Below are 26814 nucleotides of genomic sequence, written 5' to 3'. Positions count from 1 at the left end.
GGTCAAATGTATTGACCCGAATGCTTAAAATATCTTCTCAAATAAAACTTTATATTGAATTTTTTTCAGAGTTTGAGAACACGTTAAGGGATACCAAATCGCATTCAGTTGTTCCATTGGCGGATAACTTTCCAGAAAGTAACAAGTGGTAGAGTTCTCATCAATTTCTATGTTAAACCAAAAACGTACAAATGAAATATATCGACCACGTATCATATATACTCGACGTACTGTATTGAGCTGAACTACATGACATCTCTGGTTTATTATTTCATATATTTTATCTAAAGCTCGAAACAACTTTTCCCTTGTGTACTTAGAGATTAAAGACAAATTGTTTAAGTGTTAAATCTAAGAAAATCAACAATGAAATACTGCTGAAAATATTCTATTAATAAATATTTATTAATGTACAAATATTTTGGCTGAGAAGAGAAGCTTTACTAAACTGTAAAGATGTTTCGGGTAGGTTATGGAGATACAGACGGAAATGAAAATTATCAAAAAGAATTGAATTTAAAGAAAGAGAAAGGACGACGTCGAGAGAACAGAACATTTATTGTGAGCAAACCAGCGTATTACGGTCATACTATGGTTGAAAGCAATAAAGAAAGCGAAAAGGAAACCAAACCAGAGTTAAAAACCCGAAAATACTTGAGAGTTTTCGTCATGATTTGTTGTCTTGCTGGATTTTTGGGTCACAGTGTGAGTTTTCTACAAGTTTACTTGGAGTATCCAACTGTTGTGGAGATCAAAGTTGAAAACCTTAGAACTCTTGAACTACCAGCTCTTACTGTGTGTAATAATAACAGGTGAGTGTAGGGAAAAACATGTTTGGGCTTGTAAGAAATATGTTAAATTCTATGAATAAAATGTTTGAAAAAGTACTATGCTTTCTATACAGGTTCAGTAATAACATTTATGTTTGGAGTATTACAACTTGCATTAAGTAATTTCTATCGAAACTATATTATTCTGAATGACAAAAACAACATTACTTCAGCTAATATTCTCGTTAAGACGATTCATTAGGAAGAATGAAAGTTATAATTCTGAAGTGCAATTTAATAATAACATGAATCCAGTTGCTACTTATTTAATTTTACCTATTTTTACACCATAAACACATTTTTCATGGCATGACAAAAACACAACAATACGCAGTTTAATAAACATGTGTAATAATTGAAAAAATCATTGTCGTTCAAGAACATTGATTTTTCTCATAACAACATTGTTTGTCACAACCTGATGTATTTTGGTAGAAGTTAAAATAACACATGGCTCTTATATCGGAGTAACTGTGAGTCGCTTTAAATAAGCTACCTATTCGCTGTGTACAAAATAACTAAGCTATGTGAGGCTTTGATGTTTCTAATTTGTAATTCAAGTATTATATAATTAAAAACAGATCCTTATGTTGACATGTGCCTATGCTGGCACAATGGGGCACAGTAAGGGAAGCTAAATAAGTAACCTGGTTGACAGCCACATAAATACTAATAGGAAGAAAAAGTGAGTAAGCATGAGACATGTATTGTTATTACGAAGGCAAATCAAATAATAGACTATTCTCTTAATATTTATTCACGAACTATAAACCAGATGTAAGTAACATTTACATGCAAGTCTGGTTATTAATTTATAATGTAATAACTTAAGTATTCATATATTAATTTCATATTTTCTATCATGCATTTAATAAATACATTCGTTCTGATATGATAATAGACGACGAGCCACTTGCATGTTCTTACAAGCTATTTTCGTTAGATTTACTGTTTTTAATTTAAATAAAATATGTGTTTCAAAAAGAAGCTTTAAGGTATTATTTGTCCCTGTTCATGATTTGCTCTTTAATTTTATATGTAAAAAACAAACAAACAGGTTTTGTTGATACTTTGATTTCTCAGCTTTTCAAATGAACCAAAATCAGTGTGTAGTTATGATAATTAAACCTTGAACAGTATTACATAATGTACAAAGATAAGAACAGAAAATTTTGAATTATTTAATGTAGTACATTTAGTTTTAGCTCTTATTGAGAATTTTTAATAAGAATTACTAATTTTGAAGTTTTGTCTTCTTATGTCTCGAATTATGGTTAATAATCACTAAACTGTTATGTGTATTACTTGTAATTACCATAACAGCAGCCTTTTATTAGTCAGTTTACGTTGTGGAACTGATATCATGTATTACTTTTAGGCGGTATATTTAAGAACTCGAACAGCTAGAATTCAGTGTTCGATCTCTCCCAACAGACTGAGCTCATCGTGCAGCTTCATGTTAAAAAACATTTTTGAATTATAATACGCAATACCTGCAAGTGACATGGTTAATCTACTGTACGTTATATTTCGTTTATTTAATATTTGAAGAAAAATTATAATACCTGTAGTAAATAGCTAATTGTGAACAATATTTGTTCTACGCTTACGTTATATTAAGAGCTACGATTTCTTTCAACTATAACAAAATTTTTACAGAAAAACATAGTAAGCTATCATTTGTATTATACAGTGATTATCTACTTCTTTTTAGCATGATTCAATACATGCATTTCTAAAATACTAATTTATTGACATAAGCGCAATAAAATGATAATCGGATTGCATAGATACTATAAATAGCGATAATGAGTCATATAACAGTCAATTTATGTAACACATTAGATGAAAGATAGGAATTCTCCAAATGTTCAAATAAATAATGTGACTGTTCGTCCAGTAGAAGTTTCGTTGCCAAATACTATTTATTTGGCTGACTTAAAAACCTATCAACAATGCAATTCGGAAAGAAAATAATATACATAATACCTGAGTCATTAATCAGTGACGAACTAAGGAAAAACAACAATAAAGAAAGTGCAAAATACGTCAGATTGTATACCAATGAATTGACTTATTTAACGATAGTCTAACTATGTTACTTGAAGAGCAAAAGCAGTGAAATGCCACAGGACAACTTCTTTGAAAACCACTTAACTCGGACGCAAATGGAACGACTTTTTAGTAATGTTTACTGTATAATTTATAGATAATAAATTACGGGAAACATATGACAAGGCCAAGTGAGGCTCATATTGTACTTATAGTAGAGTAAAATATGAAAAGAGTCACGAGGTACGAAACTGTGCTTGTGTTCTTCACACTGCAGGCTGCAAAAGGTAATGAAATAGTGCTATGAAATTCCCCTGACAAGAAAAGGTGATTTGAGTCTCTCAAAAAAAGAGAAAATAATGTTTAATTTTTGTTTCATAATGATATCCACATTCCCGTCATAATGATATTCACATTCCAGTCATAATGCATAGGATTTTATCAAAGCAACAATCCAGTTAGCTCATTTTGCATAAAACTGATTCGAAGAACGTGGGCGTATAACATGAATCACTATCGTTAGTTAATAATGTCATCAGATCTGATCCAGTTCTGTTTCTTTTAAGGACTTGAGCGACACATTCCTGAGAATAGACTACTAAACTGAATAACAAACGTTTCAATAAATTGTGGACTAAATGTCATGTCAGGTTCAGGACACTATAGTAAGAAATACAACTGAAACAGTTACATTTGTCAGTCAGCGTATCTTTACTATAGGTATGGTTATGAAAGTATGCATAATAAGATGTAGCACGTGTGTCTATATTTCAGAATCAGTAAAGCAGCATGGTGCGCTGTAAATCCTGACATTTGTGTACAGAAGGCTGGCGAAACACCAAAGGCAAGTAAACAAAAAGTCATATAAATTATGTAAATTAATATGATTATTAAGCTAAGTTTTTATATTTAAAATTTGGGTAAGATTTAGCTAGTTAAAAGAATTATTTGTTTGAGGTATCGCTACTATAGTGGTTCATGATATTAATTTTTGTAGGTGTTTACCATAAGTTATGTTTAAGTATCGTAAAGATTTTGTTCATGTGCCATAAACATTTTTCAAAAAGTAAAATAAACTGATTATTAAGCTCAGGCTATATTTTAATACTTAGGTAACATAAACACATCCTATATTAGTATGAAAGTAACTAAATAATCCAGATAGACATTGATAAACTGTGACCATCGTCTTCCGATATTCATGAATTTTTGAAAATTATTTAACATATAATATACAGCAAAGTGTCCCTTACATTCAAATATATTTACGAACTTTGATTTCTTTTTTTCCAAATATTTGTTGTCATCATTAAGAAAATGGTTGACCTTTAATGCGGCTTTGATTTTTGGGCTGCATTCACTAAAGTTTATTAATTGGTCATTAAGAGACACTTGAAAATTGTACAGATTGAAACAGATGAACCATTTTCGAGTAATTTAATTAATTAATGGGTCATTGACAGTTACTCGGTTTTTGTACAGATTGAATCAGATGAAAAAAATTCGATTTATATAGGCGACCTTCAATATAAGAATAAATAAGTAATCTAGACAGACACTCAGAAACGGTAATGATCATCCTGCAATGTTTTTGAATTATGGAAAACTATTTAACCTAAAATGTACAGTAAAGTGTTCCTTATCGTCAAAACCTTTGAAATTAGGTGAAGAATTTTTCGAGTTATATTGGCGACTTTCAAAATGACTTTGATCTTTGACCTACTTCCTATTGAGCATTGGTGACACTCAACCTTTCTACCCAACTTTATCACAATCATATTAAAAGTGTTAGAGCTATACTGTTCACAGACACACACCAGTAAAAAGAAAACATCACTTAGTAATATCATCTGTAGTAATAAGTCTTATCAGAGAAATTCACCTGGCATGCATAATCGTGCACCGACATCTTTAGTTTGCAAAAATAGCCAATAATTCATTTTCGAACACCGTTTAAAATTCATGGTAAAAAGAAGACTTTATAAATATTTTGATAATTATATTTTTGGAGAACAGTGTAAAAGAGTGCGGTGTGATGAAACAAAATATTTTCTGCCTTAGGTAATTGTATAAGATGTAAAATTATCTTTCTGGAATAATTTCCTTATATTTATTTTCAATATTAAAAATTAACATTTCAAACTTGCTTTTGGGTTCTATTAGTTATAACTAAGTATTTCTCTTGTGATTATCAAACAGGGACATGAAAAAAGAGTAGAAAAAGAATACCACAAACTGAACCGATCAACTCGTATTGAGCTGGGAATTAAAAAAGAAGAATTTGTTTTAAAGTGTAACTTTGAAAATCATGATTGTTTGGAAAAGTGAGTTTACTCTCGTTTCTGGAAACATTTTTTTATATACGATAAGTTTTGTGTGGGAAAATGACCCGAGTTATTAATATGTTAATAAAATATAAATGTAAGTCTTACTAATATGAGTCCAGTAGGTTAATTAATATCCCTAGTATAAAGTTATCGTATGTGACTTATATAGTGTGAATGGTCTTGCACGTATAGAATAATAACTTACAAAATTAAATATGTGTATATAAATGAAGAGAAAATACTGTCAAGTGCATGCATGGAATGACAGCTTGCAAAATACTAATGAGAATCTATGTTTCTGTGAAAACATTCTCCTGTCAGCAATGGCTCACTGCTTTTAATATTAGAAAGCATTGCCGAGATTTAAGCATCGAAATACGTAGTAACTAAACGTTTACTTAGAGCTTAATCACTGTTTTTATCCGTGTATGTACAGTTTCCTGAATGTTGTCCGTATTGTCTCCCAATTTGAGGGAACTCTGATACATAATTTATTTGCTTTTATATTTTTCTTCAGTGTTGTGCAGTTCTACGATTATCGTTACGGAAACTGTTACACACTAAACGCTAAATGGGGAAGCACTTCTTCGAAACTAATGATGGCAACGGAATGGGATCCTAGAGAACCAGACCCAACAGGTTCGTAACAATGAAGATATAGACGAAAACACTTTCGTAGTTACTGGTATCCAGGCACAGAAGTATGTTTGTTTGTTTTTTAATTTTGCGCAAAGCTACACAAGGGCTATCTGCGCTAGCCGTCCCAAATTTAGCGCTGTAAGACTAGAGGGAAAGCAGCTAGCCATGACTACCCACTGCCAACTCTTGGGCTACTCTTTTACCAACGAATACTGGGATTGACCATTACATTATAACGCGCCCACGGCTGAAAGGCCGAGCATGTTTGGTGCGACTGAGATTCGAACCCGAAACCCTTAGATTACGAGTCGAACGCCTTAACCACCTGGCCATGTCGAGCCAGACACAGAAGTAAATATTGTAAAAAAGATGTCAAGATAAAATAGTTATATACACAAGAATCCGACGTACAGGCCCGGCATGGCCTAGCGCGTAAGGCGTGCGGCTCGTAATCCGAGGGTCGCGGGTTCGCGCCCGCGTCGCGCTAAACATGCTCGACCTCCCAGCCGTGGGGGTGTATAATGTGACGGTCAATCCCACTATTCGTTGGTAAAAGAGTAGCCCAAGAGTTGGCGGTGGGTGGTGATGACTAGCTGCCTTCCCTCTAGTCTTACACTGCTAAATTAGGGACGGCTAGCACAGATAGCCCTCGAGTAGCTTTGTGCGAAATTCCCAAACAAACAAACAAACCGACGTACAACTGATTAGTGCCAGGAATAATAATGACTTAAACTAATCTTGCAGTTGTTCTTTATTAGCAAACTGGTTCATCAGTTACGTAATTATGCATGTGAAGAACAGAAGTTATCATTTATTAACATGCATTCGTCGGTGTTTCATTCTGTAAAGATGAAAAGATGTCATCAAGAGACACACGTCAAATGATTGTTTACTGGTAATAAGAGAAACAGTGTAAAGGTAGCTGTTAATGACAGTAGCAGATGTCATTATTTGTAGACATTAGTATACTATTACATGCTTAAGAATTACAAACAGCAAGATGAAATATCCATCACATCTAACGCAACGCAGCTTAATAGTACAGACTTCCTGTTGTTACTATAAAAGTCAAGTCACCTGCATGTGCAAAACCTAGATTTTGATGATCCTGTATGATTAGGTAATGATTAGTTTACAGCCTCAATCTAATTAAGGATAATGCAAACATGCCTGAATACAACTAATTTTTTTTATCCTCACAGCCAGAAATACTCACTTGTAGTTTATCTGGTATCAACGAATTTTTCAGCATACAGATTTTAGGTCTGAAATACCAGGCTGCCTAAAGGAGAAAAATCAATTTCTAACACAAGAGGTAAAACATTCTAGAATAGTCTATGAGCACTCTACAAAAAAATCCTGTATACTGACGATTTGGTAAAGAATGTTTAAGAGGCTGGTTTCTTGGTATACCCTTATAAGACATTTGCAGTATTGTCTTATCTACTCATATTTTTTGAGATGCGATATTTTATAGGAAAATACGTCTCATACAGTAGCTGTTAAGTTATTTTATAATAAGTATAATAATAACCTGATATGGAGCAAACACTTGACGCGGCATATGAGAAAAAAAAACAAAAACACTACACTTACGGACCTCGTATCACAAATATCACTTGAATCTGATACTTCAATCCGTTAAGTCACAAGTTTGTTATTTTCAACACTATACGAACATCACGTATCAGAAACAGTCGAACTGAACTGCTAGCATAAACTACGCACAATTTTAAGCGAGTGAATTACAATACTGTAAGTTCACTCGAGTTCAGAGCATGCTGGACAAATTACACGAAGCTAAGGTTTAATTTGTCAAAGAAGGGAAAACAAACTGACAATTTTCGCGCTTTTTTTTTGTCGTATGTACAGGTATTAAGAAATTTGTTAAAGAAAGTGTCTCGTTTTTAATACGCACGCTGACATATATATGTATTATAGAATATTTTGATAAATATTTATATAAAATTGTTATAATATCGAAAGTATTTGAGACAAAATATCGTCTGTAGTCCATAAATATTAGTGACTGCCGAGTACTGAGGATTTAATGTTGTAAAAAGTCTCTCATATGTTTCGCTATATTTGTGGAGTTTGTTGTTCTAAATCTCGTGACGAATCTCGTGAAATATATTTTGTAACTACGGTCGCAAATACTGTGAACAACGATCACACACAATTGACGGATGAACCAGTGCATTCTAATCATTATAGATTTTGACTTTTGATGCATATATCCAAACAAAACGGCTTGTTAAATTAGTTTAGATAAAACAGTATATCATATTAGCTGTAACAATTACTAGATTAAGTCTGAAATATAACAAACGTAGTACTTGGCTTTGTTCAGAAGTTCGTGATAATTTTCATGGCATTTCAGACCCTTAATGACACCCATTCTTTAAGTAGCTTTACCGAAGCTTATTCGTCTTTTTATTCTTTATATTAAAACATATATTATTATTAGTTTACCCAGAATCGATTCTGGTGAACCTCAAAACGCATAAAACAATTCGAAACCAGTACGAACAACCAAAAATAAAAGTATAGAAATTCGAGTCATCTCTAATTGTAGTCACGAATTTAAAGTATATAAGAATAATCTCATTATAAGCGAAGTTAGAGTGTATTTCATGTCACGAGTCTTAAGTCACACGAGGAATATTCGACCTACTTAAAAAGTAAAAATTCAATGAATAAAGATTTACGTTGGAGAATAGGACAGATATATTGATCTAAACACAAAATGTTTTATCTTTACATGTTGCGTTCGTCATATTTTCTATTTTGAAAAGAAAAACACCTGTTATAGATCTGTAAAAAAGTTATGTTTGAGAATATTTGAGTTGGCTTATATTATAACTCAATACACAAACCATAGACAAGTAACTGAACATTATTCCCATTCTGACAAGAAATATTTGATATCTCTTTGACTTCTTGGGGCTTTATTGACAAAATGTAGTTCCGTAAAACGTTTTTAGTCTCTTTTGATGTACGAACTGAATTCAAGACAGTAAAGTTAACATTCTGACAAAACACATTGTCAGCTCAGTTACGATACAGAATTATTTATAACTCTTCTCTTCGTTTGCTTATCAATGTAGAGAGAAGAATAAAAGGAGCAAATAGATCACATTGTTAAACCAGAACACGTGGAGACTGGTCATGAGACTTCAGCGGTTACTTTATATTCGAATTCAAAGTTTAATATTTTATAATTGTGTGAATATAGGATATGATTTCAGCTCAGGGTTCATGTTAAATAATTATAGCTGTTTCTACTTACATTTGTATTTATGTGTGAATAAAAAAGAATACTAGTTGTTCATGGCTTTAGTACATAGTGGTTTTAAAAGAGACAAAATTGTTAGCTAGAGGTTACATTCTCTGTAAAACAAGCCTCTGATAAGAACTTATGAAATAATGCTGTTCCAAAACTTTTCTTTAATATTAATTAATTAATTTCGGAAAACGTTACCAATGTTACATTTGATTTCTTACTAATTTTATTTTAAAATGGAATGCTTGATAAGGTAAAGAATTTTAAACTCAACAAATAAAGGAGAGAAACGATTACACTACTTATTTTCAGAACGCCCTCTCTTTCTTAACTCATCTTTAATTACCGTTTACACTAACATACATTTTAACAATTCGTTTGAAGTCTGATAAAAGCGTAATCTGTTCATGCACATTCGTAATCTGGATCACGTGTTACTAAAAGTAACAATTAGGGTACGTATTAATATACATTTCCTTTGTTTATATTTGATGCCCTATAAGAATTAAGTAAATACCATGATTTGCCTTTAGTATTATTTCTACGAAATTCCACATTTTATTCTAAGTCTACCACGTAAAAGCCAGTGTCAAGAGTAACTTTTCATGTCATTTTACCCACTCGACATGGACTTCGAGTTTATTAATGGAAATGATATGCTTTATTTACTCTTATACAAATCAACTATAAACTGATCAGTTAAAAGTTTAAAGTAAGAACAAAATTAATCGCTTCTGTACAAAATGGTTTACACGTTACTGAAACCACTCATTTCATGTTTACATTTAACTTTTGAGAAACAACAGAATAAACCGTATATTTCTTTGCAGTTAGGAATTAATCATTTAACAATACAACAAGAATAGAAAACTGATCAAATGTAGTAAAAAATACCGACTGCCTTTTTATTTCAAATGTGTTTCGTATAAGTTCTTATTGCGATAAGCTTACACTAGGAAAATGCTACTAAAGAAACACTTTAGAGAAATGAAATATGGAAACTAAAACTCGTTTTATCATTATGTATTTCTAGTTTTATATTTTTCATTCTCTCCATAAAATATTGATAACAAATTCACACCCCCTCTAAAAACAACCCAACAAAATATACAATAATTTCTCAACTCCCGATTTGCTTACATCACAGAATTGTGCAATAATTTCTCAACTTTTTACTGATTTGTTTACATTGCAGAACTGTACAATAACGTCCCAACTTTTATTTGTTTACATTACAGAATTGTACAATAACGTCCCAACTTTCTGCTTATTTGTTTACATTATAGAATTGAAGTTTTGGCTTTATCTGAATACAAAAGATTACACTGTGATGGAATCCACACCCAGGGCGAGATTCACCATCCACTCTCCATACGAAGTACCGAAAACAAAGAATTTGGGGATGAACTTGATACCAGGATATTACTATAAGTATCAGCTAGCCACGGTAAGTGGGAATAATACTATCATAACGTGTTCTGACTTAAATAAAAAACACTGTATTTCAGTTAGCAATGCGTATTCTTAATGTATAATAAAAAAAACTCATTTTTTGCAATACAGATATACCTAAGATATACCAGAGTATATGTACTGAATAATATTTTCTGAACATTAAACCACAGTCTCGTTTTGAAAAAAGAAAGTAAAATGTTATTGTCCTGAAAAGTGTAATCCCATCAGAAAAACATTCCTCAGACAAAAACAGCAACTCTAGGGAATAAAATACACCATTGTTCTTAAGCAAAAATTTCGTCATCCGGTAGCACAGCGGTAATTCTGAGTGTCTTGAGTGTAACAACAACAAACGAAAAATATAAATTAAAATCATTTTGGTGCAAAGTCATAGTGTGATCATATTTGCAATAATCATCTGACTAGAGTAAAATCTAAATATCATAAAAACTCAATATCTTAAAAAATAATTTTAGGCTTAGAAATAATGTGGTTATATTCTCAATGATACTTCTTTGTATCATTTCTTTCAAATTCCCCTGCTGAGCTTTGAACTCAATGTAGCTACTATCAGCATTAATTTCTAAGTTGTAAAGGATTGTGCTGTTTGTTTTACAAAATATCAACCGAGTATAGAATGTTTTATTATCTTATTAATACAAGAACGAAAGGTTCTTGAAATGAAAGATATTTTTGAACCCAAAATGATCAAGTTACTGTTTTCAAGAAATATATATATATTGTCACCAGCGTGAGCTTTATTTATTCATACATCTTTGTAGTTGTTCGCAAGGATCGTCTTGCCCAGATGACTGTGGGGTGCGGTTTCAAATCCCCCTTTCAGCAAACATTCTCTCCCTTTGAGCTGTAAGGCGCTACAATGTACCGGGCAATCCCACTATTCTTTGGAAATGATTAGCGAGTGTTAGCGGAAGATAGTGATTAGTAGCTGTCTTCACTCTAGTCTTTCAGCGCAGATGATCCTTGTGTAGCTTTGCCCGACATTCAGTCGAAACGGTTAAACCTGTTCGTAATGAAAGTGTTTTAAGTTGATAAACCTTTTTATCAACTATACCATCAAGAATCTTTTCATTGGTGTATTAAAATATAATAATAATATATATATAATATTTATAGCTGTTGTTATTAATATTCAGAACTAATAATTAGGACCTAAAATATAAACAGCAAGGAGAACCAACTGAGTAATTATTCAAATTATTAAAAGTTCTTGTTCGTGACATACGTTCTTCTTTCTGTTTATATTTTAGGTCCTAATTTTAATAATATATCAGATGGTTTTGCCATTAAGAAGTTTCTCGGAGGGACAGCGCTAAGTTTAAGAACATACAAAGCTAAAATACGAAGTCATATTCCCACAGTTAGTCTAAAGTGGGTTTACTATATTTGGAGGTTTAAATAATTTTTAAATACATGTCCTAAGCTGGCAATGTTGAGAAAATGCTCATAATAGAAACACATAAAATAAATAACGGAAAAAGAAACGCAAATAAATATATATACATATACATTCAGCATTTTAACCAATTCTGTTAATGAAAATCTCATAGGAGACATAATAAAGTATAACTTATTTAAAAGACAAAAAACTAGTTGTTTCCTCAGATGATATGATAAGTCCTCGGCTCTTGGAAAACGTGACATTAGGATGCGCAATATTGTAATCCTCCTAAACAACGTCTAAGGCCTGGCATAGCCAAGCGCGTAAGGCGTGCGACTCGTAATCCGAGGGTCGCGTGTTCACGCCCGCGTCGCGCCAAACATGCTCGCCTTCCCAGCCGTGGGGGCGTTATAATTTGACGGTCAATCCCACTATTCGTTGGTAAAAGATTAGTCCAAGAGTTGGTGGTGAGTGGTGATGACTAGCTGCCTTCCCTTTAGTCTTACACTGCTAAATTAAGGACGGCTCGGTGCAGTGGGCTAACAACCTACTCACTTAAATACTTGTTGAAGAATCCGCAAGCGATTGCGGCCCTATGTTCCTTGATGGAATTTAATGGTGATAACTAACTAACTAACTAAACAACGTCTAAAGGCCAATGAAAGTTGACTGAACGTCTCCTACGGTATACTTTTTATATTAACATAATCTCTTGTCTATATTCACATAAACGTACTCAAGAGCAACCTAAACTAGCCGTCATTAACTGATAGATGGCAGTCAGTCAATAGTACACGCACCACCAACTCTTAGGCTTTTAGTCATAGAAGTGACAGTCAAACCCAGAATGTACAGTATGATTTTTTATGTTTGCAGTAACGGGACGCGAACATAACCATATTCATTGTACGGTGCGCATATAATTGGGTCAGTCTCAGCACTTAGTAATCTATTATCTGAAATAAATGACTGAGACACATATTACTGTTTAGCTATGTAGTGAGGACGGTGTAGGTAACACAGAAAAAAAAATGTTGCGTATGTAAACAACAAATAGAAAAGCAAATACTGTGATAGACATTTAAAATATTAATTCCCTTACTGAAATTAACCCGGATATAAGCAATAATAATAAGTAGCTGAAGGTATTGTGAACTATTTCTATGTACATTTAAATCGACTTAAAACTACATATATCCCAACTCTTCGCATTTTCTTACTTTCTTTTAACACTATTACAAATCACAACTTACATTTTGTTAGAACATTAACTAGTAGGGTTAGTTTAAGCTATGCTAATCGTTATTTTAAACACCATAATCTACAATGTAATATTTAGTAAGTTTGCTTATGTTCAAATGGTTTGAATTTCGCGCAAAGTTACACGAGGCCTATCTGCGATAGCCTCCATAATTTAGCAGTGAAGACTAGATGGAAGGCAGATAATCATCTCCACCCACTGCTAACTCTTGCACTACTCTTTTACCAATGAGTAGTGGGATTGATCGTTACATTATAACGCCCCCACGGCTGAAAGGGCAAGTATTTTTGGTGTGACGGGGATGCGAACCCGCGACCCTCACATTACGAGTCGAGTGCCTTAACCACCTGGCCATGCCGGGCCATGTTCAAACGGATTGATAGTAACAAGATGAGACAAGTTTTATAAAGCTCCTTTAATAACATATTTAAAGTTTGAATAACCCTCCATATAAATTTTCAGTTACGAAGTTTAGATATGACTTTTGCCTGATACTGAAGTTCAAGTAAAATTTAAGGAAAATTAATACCAGTAGTTTTAGAAACTATAAATCAAATTAATGTTGTTAAATGTAAGTTAAAATTATTTAATTTCTTTATGAATTATATATTGTCAGCGTAACTTGAAGGCGTCCGCCATAAAATTTCGAGACGATCATTAATTCAAATATAAAAATCTGCTTCCCAGTGCTAAGAATAAGTTTTTCAATCATAAGATACAGATCCTTGTCTTTAATGTCGCTAATCAGATTGCTATTCTTACATCTTATCGCAATGTAAACCGTTATTTTATGATGCAATGTCTATTTTATTCAGGGTGCTTGGTATTGTTTTGTTCGCTTTAGTGCAAATCAACACAAAGGGTTAAGTCCTTAATTTTAGTGCTGACTCAGCAGGAAACAGCTAATAGTGCAGCTCACAATCAATAATAATGACAATAATTAGCTAGCATACGCTGATTTTCTTGTCCCCTCCAAACTTTCCAAGGCATTTAAACGTGTGGCAAACCAAGCATTTTTTTATATCTCCCAAAGAAATAATCTAACATTATAACATATACGGAAAGTAATGTAGGTTATAACACTAGCGTACGTTCTACCCTTCTTTCTAGGAAGGCAATATCCTCTCGTTATTTTTAAAACTATAGATCGCCGAGACATTATTTTCCTTCTAATAAGCAAAGTAACCTTTTCTTGCAAATTTTACCAATGAAAATTAAACCAAGAGCTCGACCTTTTATTAAACAATACAATTATTACTATCAGCTCGCTAGTTTTGGGTTCCAGCCGTACTGTGTAGATTCTCTTAAGACTAATATCAATTCATTTCCCTGTTAACATAAAACTTTGCATCATTATTCAAAACACATTCTAGATGAAGTGTCCATCCAGTTCTTTTTGTGACATGAACTTGTTGTGAAACTGAACAGATCATCTTCTTTCAGTTTGTAGGATATGTGTAGTTTATAAATATAAAAACTAGGTCGATTCACAATTCAAAGAACTTATTATTGTTTCTCATGTTATTTGGTTAATTAGTTTCATTCATCTTACAAAGAGAAGACCTGCTACTAAGTTTGAAAAGTCCTCTTTCATGGTTGTAAAGTGGCTTTATTGAGTTTCAATCTGCCACAGAACCAATTTCACGAAACTTAACGAGCACACAAACAATACGTGTGGGTGACATCAGTTTTTGACCTTCCAAAAACACCTCAAATTAAGTTCTGTATCATACTCCAGCAAACTCAGTCCTGGGTCTCCACACAGTAGAATCACTTTTACATACATTGAAACTCAAAAGATATCTCAATTAGTTTTGAAAAAACGTAATAGCAACAAAAAATAGGTTTCTTAAAATAGAAACATCGCTTACAATATATTGACAATGAAACATACCACGTGGTTAACTACTTTTGTATCATCCTCTATATGTTTGTATGCACATAAAACTTTATTAACTTGTCGTCAGATTTGAATTTTTGTCTAAACTTACAAAATATTTCAATTCATATATATTTTTTGACAACTTAACATTATTTTTACAGCATTCAGAAAAAAATCGAAAATAGTTACTTTTGTAGATGTAGGTTTATTAGTCCCCCACTGGTACAGCAGTAAGTCTACGGATTTACTACGCTAAAATCAGGGGTCCGATCCCCGTGGTTGGCTCAGCAGATAGGCTGATGTGATTTTGCAATAAGAAAACATATACTGAGTTTATTAATAATAAACGTATCATTAAGTGTACAGTACTTAATAGTAGGGGTCATAATGTAACAAAAATATTGTAACAATAAAAATTCTCCATTTAAAGCTACCTTTAAGATTTTCACAATTTTAAGTAACTTAGTTTTTGTAATTTTGTCTTTCTTCTTTTAGCACTTTTTATAGTGTTAAAAATGTCTACATTACTATAGCTAGCTAGGTTACGTATATATAACGATTCCTGCTTGTTTTTTATAAATTTGCAAATTGTTATTGTAGTTTCTGTTTAAAAAACTGTATATTTTTATTACCTTTATATATTTTATTTTTTCATGAGGTTAGATGTAAGATTACGGATTTTCAAAATTAAAATCTAAATTTGACTCCCTCAGTATACTAAATACAAATAGCTCATTATTTAGCTTCATACTAAAACAAACACAATATACATCTATTAATATTTTATATGTCAACAGAAATGGAATACAAAATATTGTAACGTACATCTGCATTATTTATTCAATGTATGTTGTTCGAAGAATTTTTACCTATTTCTTTCAATATCTCTTAATATAACATTTGTTATATTTAACGTGTTCAAAATAAGGAAGCCAACAATCCACGCAATAATTTAATAAACATCGTACATTGTAAGTTGTCTATTTTTCTACAACCTTGGTTTACATCAGTTATTTTGGTTTCATGGCGCTGTTGACGACACCAGACCATCGTGGAGTCACTACCTCCGCCATATTCTACAAACTGTAAGGAGTACCAAATTATCAAAGAAAGAAGAGTAAACGCAACCATGACTCAGATGGTAAATATAATTGAATGGTATAATACGATTATTTTAATTGCATTTAAATAATTCATCCTAACTCTGATGAAATATGAAAACTATGAAAAAAACATTTTCTTCAAATACTACTGTTTTAAATTTGAGATCATTAGCAATTACAAACTAGCTATGTGGCTTATCATTGATAAAGATTTAATTTTAGAAAAACACGATATTATTTTAAACTTATTTTTATAGTTTGAAAACTGTGTTCACTCTTAATTAAATAATATAGCTTGGCTATTTTTTTCTTAATTGCTCACTTTTGATCCATCTGGTGGTCAATTTGCTTTTACTAGAAACAAATATCTCTTTTTAATTTGTCACTACGTCTTTTTTTAAATAAACAAAATGCTTTGTTGATTGTTTATTTATCTCAGAAGACATACTCAGATGATACCAATAAATAATCAGTTACTTTTGTTTGTTTGTTTGTTTTGGAATTTCACACAAAGCTACTCGAGGGCTACCTGCACTAGCCGTCCCTAATTTAGTAGTGTAAGACTAGAGGGAAGGCAGCTAGTCATCACCACCCACCGCCAACTCTTGGGCTACTCTTTTACCAACGAATAGTGGGATTGACCGTCACATTATAACGCCCCCACGGCTGGGAGGGCGAGCATGTTTGGCGCGACACGGGCGCGAACCCGCGACCCTCAGATTACGAAGCGCACGCCTTAACGCGCTAGGCCATGCCAGGCCCATCAGTTACTTTATTTGAGAACAGGTGTTATCAAAATATTGAATATATTTTAATTTTGTTATAAATATTTAACATGCTTTTAACAGTACCCATACAGATTACATAAGCCTAATTATTTGAAACTGTGGATTAAAATTATAACAATACTACATGTACTTATAAATTCTTTTAACTTTAGGATTGCATCGATGAATGCGTTTCGAAAGAAACCACAAACACTTGTGGATGTACATATGAAAGGCTATATCTTCTTTTTGGTTCTCCTATGTGCCCACATGATGATAATGGTAAGTTAATGTCTATTATTTTTTTTATTCACTCTTTATTCCGTGGCTTAGAGAAACACTACATGGTCAAAAGTTTGTGGACACCCGAACATTACACCCATATGCGTTTGTTGAACATCACATTCCAAAACCATGGGCATTAATATGTAGTTAGCTCACCCTTTGTTGCTATAAGAGCCTCCGCTCTTCTGTGAAGGCTTTTCACTAGATTTTGAAACATGGCTGCAGGGATTCGCTCCAATTCAGACACAATTCCAATTCCTTCCAAAGGTGTTTGATAAGGTTGAGGTCAGGGTTCTGTGCAGGTCAGTCAAGTTCCTCCACACCAATCAAGTCTTTATGGACCTTGCTTTGTGCTTGGGGGCATTGTCATGCTGAAACAAAAAAGGGTATTTCCCAAACTTTTGCCACAAAGTTGGAAGCACACAATTCTCTAGAATGTCATTGCATTTTGTAGCGTTAAGATTTCCCTTCACTGAAACTAAAGAGCCTAGCTTAAACCATGAAAAACAGCTCCAGACCATTATTCCTCCTCCACAAAACGTTAGAGTTGGCACTATGCATCGAGGCAGGTAGCATTTTCCCGGTATCCTTGAAACCCAGATTTGTCCTTCAGACTGCCAGATAGTGAAGCGTGATTTATCACTCCAGAGAACGCGTTTACACTGCTCTAGAGTTCAATGGCGGTGTGCTTTACATCAATCCAGCTTGGCATTGCGCATGGTGATCTTAGGTTCGTGTGCGGCTGCTCGGCCGTGGAAACCCATTTTTGAAGCTTGTCAGTTCTTGTGCTGACGTTGTTTCCAGAGGTACTTTGAAGCTATGGACAGACGATTTTACACGCTTCAGCACTCAGCGGTCCCGTTTTGTGAACTTGTGTGGTCTACCTCTTCGTGGCTGAGCTGTTATTGCTCCTAGATGTTTTCCTTTTGCAATAACAGCATTTACAGTTTACCAGGGCAGTTGTAGAAGGAGAGAATTTGATGAACTGACTTATTGGAAATGTGGCATCCTATGACAGTACCACGTTGAAAGTCACTGAGCTCTTCAGTACGACCCATTCTACTGCCAATGTTTGTTTATGGAGATTGCACTGCTGTATGCTTGATTTTATACATCTGTTAGCAATCGGTGTGGCTGAAATAGCCGAACCCACTAATTACAAGGGAAGTCAATGTAGTGTGTCTGAATATTCAAAACATTAAAATCTGAATTTCGACAGCTGTGGTAAGCACATTGTGAAGGTTTGTGCTTGACAAGAAAGAAACAAATGTACAGTGATATAAAAGTTCAAGAATGCATGTATGTGTTCTTATAGAAAGCCACCTCAGGTTTTCTGCTCTGTTCACCGAGGGATATCGAGTCCCTGATTTTAACGGTATAAATCTAAAGACTTACCGCTGTCCCAGAGGGAGATAAAAACTAAAAACACTTATTTTTTCAATTTGCAAGGATGTTCCAGATTCCAGTGGCCCAAGTCTGTTGCCAAAAGAGTATCTTTTAAACTAAGTTTTCATAAATAATCATTATTATAAGAGATTAACAAAATGCACAAAGCAAAAAAGAGAAAGAGAAGTTAATTTTGAACTAAATTAAAAAGGATTACAAAACATAATATTTTTTCCTAAATGCAAGGAATACGTAATTACGCTTTTATCACCATTTGCCGTGTCAGACAATTAATTTCAGGTACGTGTAAAATAGAAAAATAGGCATTTCTGGACGTACCTTTAGGACAGATAATTTTCTTAAAACGTTATATTTATGTTATGTTTATCTAATATTTCAAATTGTATGCATTTATTTAACACTTTTTTCACAATAACTTCTATTAGATTACCAACGTTCAAAAATATTTTGATCATATGCTTGTTAAAAATAAAAGATCATCCGAAGCGAAACCTGGGTGACTTACGTTGAGACTTGTTTATTTTTTAAATATCAGATTTGCAAGCATATTCAAAATATTTCTTGTTCATGTAATTGTTGTTGATAAAACATTTTTATTTTTAGATTGCTTACATGAAGCATACGAGAATATTATGAAAAAATGTTTCGTATTTTGCCGAAAACCATGCAGGTAGGCTAATATCTCATGTAATGTTTTAGGGAGTAATAATATGTTTTACATTTCTTACTTGCCTCTTTCAAGCAAAATGTTTCTGTTAAAAGTGTTGTATGTAGAAGTGAAAAAACAAAATTAAGTAAGAAAAGGAAGAAACTAGTGTCGAAGAGGAAAAAATATATAAAAAAAAGGTATATCTATATGTTTACGAATTATGTAGAGATAATAAGGAAAACTTTAAACTTAAGGATTTTTTAAGGGAAGTTGTTAATTACATATAATAAAATGTTTGTGTTTATTAATTCGTAATTAGTTTTGTTTCGCTATCGTTGCACGGTATGGCCAGGTGGTTAAGACACTCGACTCGTAATCTTAGGGTCGCGGGTTCGAATCCCGGTCGCACAAAACATGCTCCTCATTTCCGCCGTGTGGGCGTTATAAGATGATGGTCAGCCCCACTATTCGTTGATAAAAGAGTAACTCAAGAGCTGGTGGTAAGCGGTAGTGACTAGTTGCCTTACCTCTAGTCTTATTCTCCTAAATTAGGGATGGCTAGCGCAGATAGCCCTCGTGTAGCCTTACGTGAAATTCAATCTAATTCGAATCATCATCTTTAATTTTCTACTTATCAGATCACGTTTGTTGCAAAATAGTGATACTATAACATATTTTTAATTTGAACGAGCTAGAACATTTTACTTACCTTAGAAAAATACTTAACGAGTTTACATTGAAGTAAAGCTTAATATCTTGTACCAGGTGAACCCTTGGTAACTTTGGAATGTCTGATCATCTAGAACATTTGACTCATAGAAAGGAAATCATTGTTCAAGAAAAGTTGAGACACGTGAAAATATCCATTACTTTGGTTGTTGCAAGTGTAAACAATTATTATACGTCCTTGTTTTAAGTACAATACAGTTCTGAATAACTTAATTAAAAAAGTAAAACTTTTAAACCACACTTAAAATTTGTTCTTAATGCGCTCTAATAAACCATTTTTCATTTTAAAGACTAATAATCCGATCTGTTAAAATTACACTCTTGTGTTGAGAACCGTTTCTACGTTAACACTGAAATGTAAACTTAACAGTACTCAACACAAATCATTATAATGTATGTGCATTTTCTTATAGCAAAGCCACATTTCGGCTATCTGCTGAGTCCACCAAGGGAATCGAACCTCCTGATTTTAGCGTTGTAAATCCGAAGACTTACCGCTGTACTAGTGGGGGCCCAATGATCCCACTACTAATCTACAGTTACCTCAATTATATACTCGGCTAATAACAAAGTGCTTTGAACCTTTTCCTCTTGTTTTTAAAATGTAAGATACAATTAGGTTCTCCATAGACGGTTAATAAGTCGAACATTAAGCAATATTTATTTTTGTAATTTTAGAACAAGTTTGGTTTTATTACTTTTAGATTATTTTATCTACTGTTAAATGATATATAGAAATGTTATTTCATGAAAAATTAAAAATCTCAAGTATAATAACAATATTAATTAAAATACATACTAAGAGCAGGCTTAGTCTAATTAAGAGTATTTTAACGAAACACTGAGCTGTATTTTTTATTGATTAGAGAGACAACGTATTCAATTGTTGCCAGTGACTTTTACTTGTGGCCGGAATATATGAAGGTAAGAAAGTTCTGTTTTTTTTTTATTATTTTTATTACCAGTATTAACAAGCTAAAATCGAATTATATATTGTTTTGGCTGTTGCAGATTTAAGTGAAATTGTGAATTTCTTAAATCTATTTCCCAAATTCCTTCTTTATTCCGGAGCAAACACAGAAAAGAACTGTATATTGTTCTAGTGCACAGCTGACTATAGTGTACATTTCCATACCAATCAGCACTCTGTATGTCTTTTAGTCGAACAGCGTTTTATATATTTCTTAGAAAGCCAGTTGGTATAGGCGCTTCATTCAACAGCTGACGGTCACGGGCTCGACTCCCCGTCACACCAAACATATTCGTCCTTTCAGCCGTGTAGCATTATAATGTGACGGTCAGTCCCACTATTCGTTGAGAAAAGAGTAGCCCATGAGTCGGTGTTAGGTAGTGATGATAAGTTGTTTTCCTCTAGTTTTAAACTGTCTAAAGTAGAGACGGATAACGGAGATAGCCCTGGTATAGCTCTGCGCGAAATTCTAAAACAAAACAACAACAACAAAATAAACGTTCTTAGTCTCAGAAGTAAGTGTTTTTTTCAGTTTTATTTACCTAGATTATCATTTCCAAGTGTAAATAATGTGACAAATTATAATTTACCTTTGAGATAGTAAAAACAAAAGGTAAACATTGTTCTAAGTTTAGTTTGCCATTAAATATTTATTTTGACAGGATGTCTGGTCCTACTTTAAGTGGCTGAAATTTGACAACATTACACACGCTCGGTAAGTAGATCAAATAAACAATAAATATTTTATCTATCTGTCTATTTCTGTTTAAATACATTAGTGCTCACGTTTGTCAGGCTAGAAAATCTAGTAGAAATAAGCTGGCCCCCGCTGGTACAGCGGTATGTCTACAGATTTACAACGCCTAAAATCAAGCGTTCGATTCTCTTCGGCATATTTAGCAGATAGGCGGATGTGGCTTTTCCATAAGAAAATATAAACGAACTAATCTACGATTATTTTCACTTTGAATAACACCTTGTTGATTCAAAGTTACGTTTCTTTTAGTTTAAATGATTTCTTTTCAGCTGAATAAATAGATCATTTATTTCAAATATAAGCTACCGTAATTTATTTTTATAGAAGATTTATTTGAAAACTTTCAGTTTATCAGAAAATTTCTTCTTACTACCTGCGAACTATGTCTCCCAACCAATAAAACTCCATTTCCTTGTTTCAAAGACAAAAGAAAGATCTAAGTTTGTTACAAACTTACCTTTAAACTGGAATTCTTAATTTACAATTTGTGAAACAAAATGGCCGTGATGTTTGAAATCCATTCAAATAAAATGTTGAACGTTAATTACACGTTATGTTGTAATGTCATTATTCTGATTGATCCATTTTTCTTATATAGAATATGCTGAAAAATTAGATGTATCTTGTACATTGTTTCACACTATTATTCATTGCGTCAACAAAAAGCCTAGTTTACTATTCCCACTGCGTTTATATGTTTATAATTCTATATATTTAAATATACGTATTTAGTACCGTTTGCACAAATATTTGACTTGTTTCTGAGGGATTTACTGGTCTAATATTTTACAAACTTTTCGTTCAGTGTAATGAATATGTTTCTCATATAAATGAAATAAGCATATTTTAATAAAGATATTTATACACTAACAATACTACAAGATTGTATTTACAATTGTCCATATTCAGCTATAATGAAAGTAATTCCAATTATTTAGAATCCTATACACATAAATAAACAGAAATAAATTGCTTAAACATTGGCATTATTTTAAAATAATAATAATTGTTGAACACATTTTTTTAAATTACTTTCGTACGTTAAGATGGTGTTTTCGTGTTCAGCATAAAACAAAGACGATAACCATATCTCTGTTTAATTAATGTTACTTTACAGGAATAATCTGTTACGTTTAAAAATATATTACCAGAAAATGATCCGTACAGTCTACAAGCATCGTCCCAGATACGAGGTGAGGTTGTTTTGGATCGTATTACTATACATTTTTTAGTTAATCAAGTATTGGCTAGGTTTTTAACTCAATGTAAATATTACGTTTCAACATGACAAATGCTACAATTCCTAACTATAATTAATATGACGTTTAAGTACTTTACGACGTTCTTTTTCGCACAGTTTTATTTTACTTTTATCGTTACCTTGCTCAAAAGAACGTAGTGTCTAGAATATTTCTTATAAACGAGTTATTCTAATTTCTTTATCAATTTGAAAACTGACAAGAATAAGTGTAAAATAGAAGAGAAAAGTAAAATATTTTTTTAAAACATGTATGCAGTTCCTTATTTTGTACAATAAAATGCGAATAAGCAAATTAAGTAGCTATTTAAAGTTTCATGAAAAGGTTAGGTGCTATAACTTTCTAATGTTTCTGTCCACGTTCATTTGAATATTGTCAAAACTTTTATATAGTATCTCTTAGCCTACTAAACCAACAACAACAACAACACATAACGAGATAATTCAAATAGTGAAAATAAAAAAAAAAAATCAGCAAATTTAAATAAATCTTCAGACAATGTTAACTTTTGCTTATGCCATAACTATAAAAATAACAAATTTAATGTTAAGTATATATATAAACACACATAATATTCTTTTAAAAATAGTTTAGACAGAGTATGTTTCATGAACGATGATAAATGGGCAATAACTGCTTGATTTACAGTGAATCTGAATAAGACAGTTGCAATACATTTCACCTTTGTTCATGACAAGATAATTTTGATTTCAAAGATTTATTTCAGCGCATCTATTCGTGTATCTGTAAGTGGTTTTGGATTAAATATTTTCCAGCCTATAGAGGTCTTTAGTGTTTTGGGAGGCTACATTGGACTTTGGCTTGGGGTTTCTTTCAGCGCACTCTATCAATATTTGGAAACTATGATTGTTCAATTTGTTGAGACTTGCAGAAAGCGGCGGAATGACAAACCAAAATACAACGGTGAACCAGAAAATCTAAGAACAATTCGGAATTGTCCAGTTCATCCATTTGAAAATGTATATTCAACGTCATATTACACTAATATATATAAATAGTTATGATTTTACATGTTTATTAAAGTTTGATGTTAAAACGTTTTGTGATTTAAAAAACAACGAATAACAAAAATAATTCGTGGAAAATAAAGCGTCATGACGTACTATCAAGATATTTTATAATTGTAGCTATTAGATAGGATTTTTCTGCACTTAAATTTAGTTTTATTAATGTTAAAGTAAGTTATGACTGTTTAGAATTCATAAAAAAATGTTTGCTTCAGCTAAGTGCTCATTCTGTAAATGCTATTATGTGTATAATATGATTATTTTTAGCTTAATTATAACTAGGATAAACCTAAAATACTACTATTAACCTAACAACTTCACAGTAAGACTTAACTCTCAGTGATAAAATATCCTAAGGTACAGGTATATAAGATTCAGGTATAATGATAAAATTCATGAATCTTTCTCAAAGTGAGAAGATAATGGTTATAGAGAACTATTTCAACGGCATTGGACACACACACACAAACTTTAGATGTGTATTTTTAGCACTTTATAAAAATTCCTAGTACATACCTGATTGAATGTATAAGTGATATTATTAATAAATAAATTAATAATACTTCATTTGCTGTGTGGAGGTTTTCTTTAGAAGAATACAAGTAACTAACAAAGTTATTATGAGCTTAAAGCAAATAATGCTGTTAGTTAATGTTTGTCAGTATTAATGAAAATAATAAGATACTCAGTAACCATTAAACATAGAAAACGTAAGGAAAGGTTTGAATGTAGTTTTAAATGGTATAAGTAGTTTATCCCACTCATTTCCTTTCCTCTTGCAGGTATGAAGTATATTTTATAACCAGTTTAAAACACACATAATGCGAATCTTAAAACATGAAAAACTATCTATTACTAAAAGCTGCTACAAAGTTAACATTGTAGAAGATTCTTTTTATTTTATTTTAAACCTCATGATTAAGTGTTAGATTACAGATACATAGCAATTATAATACCAGATTCACAGAAGTAATATATTACAGATATATTAAACCTCGCGAATAAGTCTTAGCTAAGTGTATTACGACAGCTAGAAGAGTTTTAATCTCAAACTTACGAAAGCAATACGTTCCAAATAATGTTACTGAATCGCTATTTTTGTACGCTATTACCCCTATCCAATTGTTTACACTGTGTATCTATGGTTTGTTAGAGGTAAATAATTATCTTAACCTTATTATTCGTATTTAAACACATAAAAACAAATAACATTAGTATAAGTAGGTGTCTAAGCCCAAGTAAATGACAGTTTTCTCTATACAAATGTGCCCGACATTGCCAGGTGGTAAGGACGCTTGACTCGCAATCTAAGAGGCGCGTGTTCGAATCATCGTCACGCCAAACATGTTCACCATTTCAGCCGTGGGGCGTCATAACTCTCAGTCAATCCCACTATTCGTTTGTAAATAGCAGTCTAAGAGTTGGCGGTGGGTGGTAATGACTAATTGCTTTCCCTGTAGCCTTACTCTGCTAAATTAGGGACGATAAGCGCAGATAACCCTAGTGTAGCTTTGCGCGAAATTTAAAACAAACCAAACTGTTGTATATCAATTAGGTAGAATAAACTCAGTTAACTTCATAATCTTAGCACGGTTCTACTTACTAATGTAAGGCTTGTTTTGTTTTATTTACGCAAATAAAATCTCTTACAAGATAGTCCTCGTGTAGCTTTGCGCGAAATTTACAAACAAACAAACCTTTACAAATATTTTAAACATGGTCATACGAAACGTTTACTGACCACTTTATTTAAACCGCGAGAAAAGCTTATAGGATATTTAACTAAAATGCATATACAAATTAAGTGCTCAGGGAATAATGCAACCAATTTCTGAGCAGATGCAGGCAGGATGTGGATCTTTCATTCCAAGCTCTGTTAAGAAGCATGATCGTGATTTCATGTTATTTGCGTTAGTCGTAGATTTGTTGTGATAGACTAGAGGGAAGTCAACTAACGGCCCTGCATGGCCAGGTGATTGCACTCGAGTCGTAATCAGAGGAACCCATGCTCGGCCTTTTCTTCCGTGTGGGCGTTCTAATGTGACAGTTAATCCCACTATTCGTTGATAAAAGAGTAGCCCAAGAGTTGACGGTTGGTGGTGATGACTAGCTGCTTTCCTTCTAGTCTTACATTGCTAAATTAGAGACGGCTAGCGCAGATAATCATTTTGTAGCTTTGCGCGAATTTCAAAATTAGACAGCTAATTACTACCACCTAATGTGAGTTATTGGGTTAATCTTGGTAAATCAAATACTGGAATCTGATCGTCACTCTTATGACGCACCCATGTCCCGAAATTGAAAAGCGTGGTGTTTGTTCTTTAGCGCTAACAAGTCTCAAACTACGGGATCTCAGATTTTCAATCCAGCATACTAATCATTAAATCGCGTTTGTATTCTACTCAAGGAAACTTGGGACCATAGCGTTGGATAATATAAATCTCAGTCATTTTTAGGAATAATGTGTTACGTTTATACAAATATAATTTTGTTTCAAGTAATCATGCCTACTATATAAATATTATTCTGTTTCTTAAACATACTTATCTTTATCTTAATTCAACTATTCAATGTTAAAATCAAGTTAATTACAAAGACGATACATTACATTATCAAGAGCTGATCTTTGAAAACGAAAGAAGATGATATACAGATTTTTTTAAAGACCCATAATCTTATTCAACATGTGGTGAAGCGTATAATTAGGAGGGTTCGATAAACAACAATAC

General features: G+C 32.6%; 1 protein-coding gene across 1 annotated transcript; it reads left to right on the top strand.

The window, feature by feature from the left end:
• Nucleotides 1–306: 306 nt before the first annotated feature.
• On the top strand, nucleotides 307–24076 carry LOC143228351 (epithelial sodium channel subunit beta-like). The gene is made up of 12 exons (XM_076459619.1): nucleotides 307–812; nucleotides 3657–3741; nucleotides 5082–5206; nucleotides 5727–5848; nucleotides 10418–10578; nucleotides 16177–16272; nucleotides 17175–17283; nucleotides 19297–19363; nucleotides 20938–20995; nucleotides 21704–21756; nucleotides 22916–22991; nucleotides 23834–24076. Exons 1-12 carry the CDS (start codon nucleotides 457–459, stop codon nucleotides 24074–24076), a joined length of 1551 nt encoding a protein of 516 aa, XP_076315734.1. The 5' UTR covers nucleotides 307–456.
• Nucleotides 24077–26814: the final 2738 nt, after the last annotated feature.

The sequence above is a fragment of the Tachypleus tridentatus genome, chromosome 10, assembly GCF_004210375.1.
Source record: "Tachypleus tridentatus isolate NWPU-2018 chromosome 10, ASM421037v1, whole genome shotgun sequence".
NCBI classification, from domain to species: domain Eukaryota; kingdom Metazoa; phylum Arthropoda; class Merostomata; order Xiphosura; family Limulidae; genus Tachypleus; species Tachypleus tridentatus.
Note: the sequence above shows the minus strand (reverse complement) of the source record. Positions and strands in the feature narration are given on the sequence as shown.

Excerpts from the sequence above, each read along its gene's own strand:
- LOC143228351 (XM_076459619.1), top strand. The coding sequence starts at position 457 with ATGTTTCGGGTAGGTTATGGAGATACAGACGGAAATGAAAATTATCAA. Across the intron at positions 5,207-5,726 it reads AATCATGATTGTTTGGAAAA|TGTTGTGCAGTTCTACGATT; the intron begins GTGAGTTTACTC and ends ATTTTTCTTCAG. Across the intron at positions 20,996-21,703 it reads TGTGGCCGGAATATATGAAG|GATGTCTGGTCCTACTTTAA; the intron begins GTAAGAAAGTTC and ends TTATTTTGACAG.